This window comes from Melitaea cinxia, chromosome 13 (genome assembly GCF_905220565.1).
Source record: "Melitaea cinxia chromosome 13, ilMelCinx1.1, whole genome shotgun sequence".
NCBI lineage: Eukaryota > Metazoa > Arthropoda > Insecta > Lepidoptera > Nymphalidae > Melitaea > Melitaea cinxia.
Window position 1 is genome coordinate 14,817,449 of NC_059406.1, and position 7,513 is coordinate 14,824,961.

Below are 7,513 nucleotides of genomic sequence, written 5' to 3' on the forward strand. Positions count from 1 at the left end.
TATTCGGTAAGTTGCTATTACTGGATTATTGTAGTGAATAATTTGCAGTAATTTCCTTTAAACGCATATACCATATTTATTTCGTATTTAATTTGTAAAACATTAATCAGTAATAGCAAATAACAAAGTTTTTAGAAAGGAAAATGTTTTGTAACATTAACATACCTACTATTCGTTTCAAATTCGACCATGTCGATATCTGTATTCAACATTATTATGTTTACTTCATCATCAGATAATTTGTAATATACATTTCTCTCTTTCTTTTTATGGTATTCTGATTATTATAAGTGTATTTATGTGTAAGTGTGAATGAGGATTGTATAGGATACTGTTGTTTACCACTTGAATTAGTATTTTATGATGGAATTGAGAAAACCTAGAGAATTAAAAAATTCTCGTGTAAGACGAATGCTATTCTTGGTGAACGAATTAGATGACTTTGAGAGTAAGTACTTCATTCTACCTATTAAAACTATTTTGTTGTTTTATGTTGTAATAATTTCATTTCTGTGATAATGTTTAAATAAGATAATGTTTAAATAAGGAAGACGTTTAAATTCCTACTTCTTATATTTCAATTTATAATTTTAGGTGAAGATGTAGAATCAAATAAATATTTGAATACTTCAAAAACAAAAAAAAAGGATTTATGCGATCAAATGATGTAACATTTGTAGACAGTAATATAGCATCAATACATACTTCATGTTAAAAATCTACTATAGATCTAGACGAAACATTAAAACCAGACCAAAACATAGAAACCGAAAGCTGCAACAAAACTGATGTGACACTAACAGGAAACATACCAAGGAATTGTCCTGAGGGTGATGACAAGATTGAAATGGAACATAATTTTTCTGAGGCAAGATGCACAGAAGAAAGCGTTACAAGTAACCAGGATAAACCAGCTAAATCAAACAAAGAAAAAAAAACTAACTAGGAAACGCAAACTGGATAAAAATAAGTGGCGTTGTAAGAAAAATAAAAAACTGAACAACAGTGGCGAGGCCTACGAAAGATGTAACTAAAAAAAGGTATCCTAAAAAATCTTTAGAGCCCTCGTGCGCATGTAAAAAGGGTTGTGGTGAAAAAATTATTTCGTCAGAGAGGCAACGCATATTCGATAACTTTTATAGTCTCGTTGATCGGGAACTTGGTGGTTGTATTTAAGTAAACATCTAAAGACTGATACCATCAAACGTATGTCATTAGAACGCAAAAACAATCGCTTTCAAACATTAAAATATCATTTTTCCTTAAATAACGAGGACGTATTAGTTTGTAAAAAAAAATTCTTAATACATTACAAATTGGGGAACAAATGGTGTATACAGCATTAAAGAAGGTAAAATCAGATGAGGGCTTTAAAGATAACAGGGGAGTTCACAATAACAGACCTCGGAAAATGACTACTGCTACAGAGTTAAGTATTAAAACGTTTAAAATTACAATGTTGTAACAATGGCTATAAAATGCCAATATGAAACTGTGTTTAATACAAATTACAACTACTCATTTTTAAAACCAAAAAAGGATCAATGCCCTTCGTGTTCTTTATTTGATCAAGCTGATCCTTTGGTTAAAGCGTCTCTAGAGGAAAAACATAGATACCATTTAGAAAGAAAAGATATTATTAGAAAAATTAAGAAAGGCAAAATAGATACTGCTGATAAAAATAGTTCTATGAGAGCAATTTTTGATTCACAATAAGTTTTAAGTATACCAAAATCTGAAGTGAGTATATTTCACTACAAGCGTAAATATACCGTATATAATTTTATAGTTTTTGACGCTCTTAGAAAAAGAGGCTACTGTTATTTATGGCACTTCCAAATAGCAAAAAGAGGTAGTACGGAAATAGGTAGCGCTTTGCTAATTTTTTTTAAAACTAACCACGAAGATGGCATTACCACATTTCACTTTATTCTGATAGATGTTATGGGCAAAATAAAAATAGATATATTTTTGCTCTATATCTTTATGCTGCCAAATTACTAGGCATTTCTATTACCCACAGGTTTTTCGAAACGGGACACATCCAGAATGAGAGAGATTTCATTTATGCACACATTGAAAGAAACATAAGGAATAAAGTGGTATTCCCTCCCGACCATAACTTTATTTTGAACTCTAAAGTAACTGGCGAAAAGTATTGTGTTGAAGAACTTGAACAATCCGATATCTATGATATCAAACAACTTATAGAACCTAATAATTGGCGGCGAGATAAAGATGGAGAGATAATCCACTGGGCGGACGTAATGGAGGTTAAAGCGACACATTTGCGGGAAAATAAACTGTTTTAGATACAATTTTAAAGACGTATATTTTGAACTTGATACTAATCTACAATCTACTTTAAATATTAGACGGCGAGGACGTAAACGAACACAAGTTACACCTATAGTTCCAGGTATCATTGAGTTGCAGCGAGTATACCACCAGCCCATTCCATTCACCAAAGCTTTACACACAGATCTAATGAGTTTGTGTAAAAATGGCACTATCTAGAGATTTTTTCATTCCTTTTATAAGTCGTTATCATTTACTGAAAATGAGGACGCACAGACAGAAATGAAGAGGATAGTTGTTGATTTTTTAAATTTATGTTTGTATTGCTTTTTATTTAGAATTTCACACTGATTTTGTTAATCGTCTTATTCAATATGTGTTTCTTATATTCCATTTATATCGTTGATTCTGGCTATAATTTATGTAAATTGTATTTAAATATAATAAAAATGATTAAATTCATAATTATAAATTTATTTCAAATAAAAACCTTGGTTTAACATTCTTCAAAGGTTTTTTGTTATGAACGGTAATATGAAAAAATTGTTGTTAAATTTTCTATTTAGTACTGTATTTTATTTATACGGTATTTCTTGCATATAGAAAATTACTAGAATAACTTGGTTAAGATATATTACGTTCATTAGCTATAATAATAATAAACGTTATAAAATTCGATAGTATGCTGTTACAAATCAACACTCTTCATAAATTTTCCACAATAATCCCGTTAGTTACTATTGCAGAACAATGAAACTTTTCTCGATACTGTAAAAATTTATTTTTCATATTGCAGCCGACAGGATGCATTTAATTTAAATCAGGTGATAAAATAGCATTTCAAAAAAATTAGCTTTCATTTGATGTATCAATGACCGTAATACTCCCAGAGGTTAGAAAGTTATTCAAGAAAAACAGTAAATTATTTTTCCTGTAAAATTTGCTTTTTTCGATTACCGACTTATTGCACGGGGGCGTCGACATATATTAAATCAATGAAAGGAGATTTTATGTAAAATTTTTAATATTACAAATACAGTGAGAACCTTCACATCATACGTACATGTAGAGAAAAAAAAAACAAGTTTCAAAAGAGGTTTTACGAATAGAATCCCAAAATTTGTGTAGAATTGGCAACCCCTAGTTACATTTTTATAATATCTCTCTCTATTGTGATGTGTGACGAGTATGTGTGATCATGTGTTAGGTGTGTGTGTGTGTGCGTTTTTTTTATTTCGACGAGTAAGCTGTGAGTCCTAGCGGCCTAAGCTTATAATAAGACTAAAAATTGTGTGTGTGTGTGTGTGTGTGTGTGTGTGTGTGTGAGTGTGTGTGTATATATAAGACTAAAAAGTGGATGTGTGTGTGTATGAATGTATATATGTTTATGTGTAAGTATGTATGTTTACCTGTACGGTGCGTCCATGTGACGAGCGATGTTGCGGCATGGAAGCAACGGCGGCGGCTGCTATTGCCGCATTGTTGTACCGCGCTGCGGCCTGTGCCTGGGCCACTTGAGCCTACGACAATATTAACTCTCATTACTTCATTTTCTTTTATACCACGAGGGTGAAATTATGTGGTATTATGGGACACCAGGTAGGAACGAAGCTCCTTCGGATAGTATAGAAGCAACAGCATAGTATAGAACCATAGGTTTTTTTTAATTACAACACAAAGAAAAGTCGCTGACCTGTGCAAGCCTCAAGACTTGCTGGGTCTGAGCTTGAGTCAGCGCTCCAGGCAAGTTCCAGCCATTCGCCAACGCTTGAACGGCCGCTGCAGATATACCCGCGTGAGGCATTTGCATAGCCGACGAAGCAGCAGAGTGCCTCTGAGTGGGTCGCCTGCCTCTAGAAGCGCTGACACCAGTAACACCGAGTGATACCCCACTACCCACCACGCCACTCACTGAACCTGGTGGCGGAGCGGGCGGAGCCCTAGTCCATTGACCTCCTCCTGATACTGAACCTGAAAAAGAACATTGAATTATATACTTTATAACATATAAATACACTTGTTAATTAAATTTTCTCATCTCTCGTATTAAAATGTTACAGTAATAAAATTATTTTTTGTTTTTTCTACCATAACTTGTTCTTGGTTATTTAAAAGTGTAGATTTTCTTGACGTTTGATAAAAATGTAGAATCAACTTGTAAGGCAAAGAGGAGCGTCAGTAGCAAAGCAGACCCTGGCAATGGAGATCGGTATTGATAATACCAAGCAGAAGAAGACAATACATGTCAGATACATGACAACAGGTACAAAATGTTTCCATAAAAGTCCAAATGTAAACAAAGCTAAAAAAAAAATAACAATACAATAACCCAGCTTTCACTTTCATTCATGTCTTGTCATACACAATAAAGGCCATTGATTTTTTTTTTAAATTGGAATGACCATTTGGGTACCTTGAACGTGCAAAAAAATCTAAATTTCGACTTTAAGACACTCGTTACAATAAAATACATATCTATATAGGTAGTTCATGTAATGTCATAGTACTTCGAGATCAATCGATAGCTGCTCTTACGTAATAATTAATATAATTTAAATTAGAAACTAGCTGTGCTCGCCGGTTTCACGCGCGTTAATTCGAGTAAAAAACGTACTTAAACATTATACAGTAATACAAGACCACAAACACGAGTTATTTTGCATGGATTATTTAGTATTAAAATTATAAATACTTTTACTATTATATTATATACTGTGTATATACTGTTATTATATATTATATACTGTGTATTTTATACTTGAATAAGAAGTGACAAATATGAAGAATAATATTTCTACTTGTTATAATTTGTTATTTACGAAATTCATTAAAAAAAAATAAGTAAAAAAATACATTAATGCCATAGTTAAGTCGTCACAACCACGTGCCGTTAGCGAATAAGACACAAAATAAATTAAAAAGGAAACATCTACGACCAATGCAAATTATTTTTATCATGTCAAGGCTATGTTGAAGGTCTAACCTCAATACCAAACCGCTTTTTAACTCAAGCGAAGTAACTAGCACAGCGAATACATATAAATAAAAAATTATATTCTTAATCAATTCACCAGAGTATTATGTAATAGATAGAAAATACGATAAATGATAAATTTTTTTTAGATCAGACATTTCTAGTGAAAACTTCTTTTGGCGCACAGTAGGTACACACATTTTTTCGTAGGTAGTAAGTTAGGCTGATCCGTTACGCTCTGAGGTGAAAGGCTCGATCGGGTTAACTCGGGACTACTGAGTGTATCTGAGCGAGAAAGATACAGTCAGCTGCTCTTCATTGTTGTATCACTGTGTTTGTATTGAGTTTTCACTTCTGCCGTGCGATCTTAAGCACACACAATATTTGTTTTTATTATATAACTAGATCAGCGAACAAGCGTACAGCTCGCCTAATAATAAGCGATTACCGTAGGCTATAGACGCCTGTAGTACGAGAAGCATCGCAAGCGCGTTGGTGACTCTACCCCCAAATCCTCCAGGAGTTCTGATCACCTTACTCACCACAGGAACACTACGCTTGAGAGCAGTTTTATACATTATTCAAAAGCACTTTTGAATCCTAATTTCACAAACGAAAATTACATGTATTCCATTATTTTTCGAAATTAGAACTTTTTTCTTTCGCGGTCGTATGTTCCTAAGGTAAGCAACTTAATGCTTGTTTATATATACATATGGTTATAGCTTTTTTTTTTTGATAAATAGAGATAATACATATATAAATACAAATACAAATATTACACCCAGACTCAGGCGGGAATAAATCCCGCAACCCGCGAAACAGAAAACATTGGTCACAACAAACTGCGCTAACGGGCTAGTCGATCTAATAAACAATCGCCTGTATGTACAAGCTACTTAATTTTTAACTTAAATTATAAATTGGTATTGATAATTACATATTTATAATTACTGTCATTACTCCGGAAATTATAAACAAAAAAAACAAGGTAATTTATTAATAGATCGACACGGCTACAGTATATAACATATACCTACATAGCAAAACATATTTTTAGACAAATATTTCACTGGTCGGACTGGTTTTTTTGTTCTCAATACTATTAATTTCATTGAGATATTAATGTTTAATTTATTAGGGAACAACATTATCATTGATAATGAGAGATTCCTTAGAAATAAGTTAAGCATTCATATTTTAAAAAAAGTGTCCTTAAGACCACACGACTGAAGTAAAACTTCTTCAGCTCCATCTATATGTATGTACTAGCGACCCGCCCCGGCTTCGCACGGGTGCAATGCTGATACTAAATATAGTACCGAATGTCTTTATTTATAGTGTGAAGCTAGCTTATAATACAACAACATTCAAATATGCGTAGTTAGATTACGCGTTGTTATAGAATGCGTTGAAGAAATAAAAGTTCACTGCTCGTTCCCCGTAGGTGATAGCGTGATAATATGTATGCCTATATGTTGACCCGGCTTCTTAATAATATTCGTGCCAAATTTGAAGTAAATCCGTACAGTAATTTTTGAGTTTATCCCGGACATACATACAGACAAACAGACAAAAATTCTAAAAACCATATTTTTGGCTTCGGTATCGATTGTAGATCACACCCCAAGTATTCTTTAAAAAAAATATTCAATGTACAGTTTTGACTTTCCTACCATTTTATTATATGTATAGATATATGAGAGAAAGAGAGAAAGAAAACGTGTGCCCACATCTCTCTCTTGCCCCTACAGTAGTATACGAAATATGTCTCTCTCTTTCTATCTTCAATAACTTATATCTCCCTTTCGACTTCTGTTGCCTCACCCGATCACACTTTTCGCAAAGCTCCCGTCACGCATTCACCAGCTTACTCTCCAAGTCAAGCGTGCGTAAGGAAGTTTTACTACAAAAATAAAATATTTAATTCGATTTATAGTTATACCTATTTCATGTCGTAACGCTTAAACGCGAAGGTTTGAGAAGAAATAAACTTCTGTGTCAACAAATCAAGGTGAAACGTAAAGCATATTTCAATTTAGAGCTCCAAGGATCATGTGAACTGTGAATATGGCATCTAATTTTGTGGTGAAGCAAACTTTACGTGATGCTAGAACAAACAAACAGACGGACAGACAAAAAATTCTATAAATAACTCATTCGGATTCTATAGCTCTTAAAAGACGAGTACCCATTTTTTTTTGTTTTTATTTCTTATACATAGATAGCAATACGGTACGT

At 33.0% G+C, this 7,513-nt stretch overlaps 1 protein-coding gene across 1 annotated transcript; it reads right to left on the minus strand.

The window, feature by feature from the left end:
* Positions 1–3,656: 3,656 nt before the first annotated feature.
* LOC123658930 lies at positions 3,657–4,542 on the minus strand. The gene is made up of 3 exons (XM_045594221.1): positions 4,521–4,542; positions 3,992–4,269; positions 3,657–3,818 (listed from the first exon to the last, which is right to left on the minus strand). The coding sequence occupies exons 1-3, from the start codon at positions 4,540–4,542 to the stop codon at positions 3,684–3,686; spliced, it is 435 nt and encodes a 144-aa protein (XP_045450177.1). The 3' UTR covers positions 3,657–3,683.
* Positions 4,543–7,513: the final 2,971 nt, after the last annotated feature.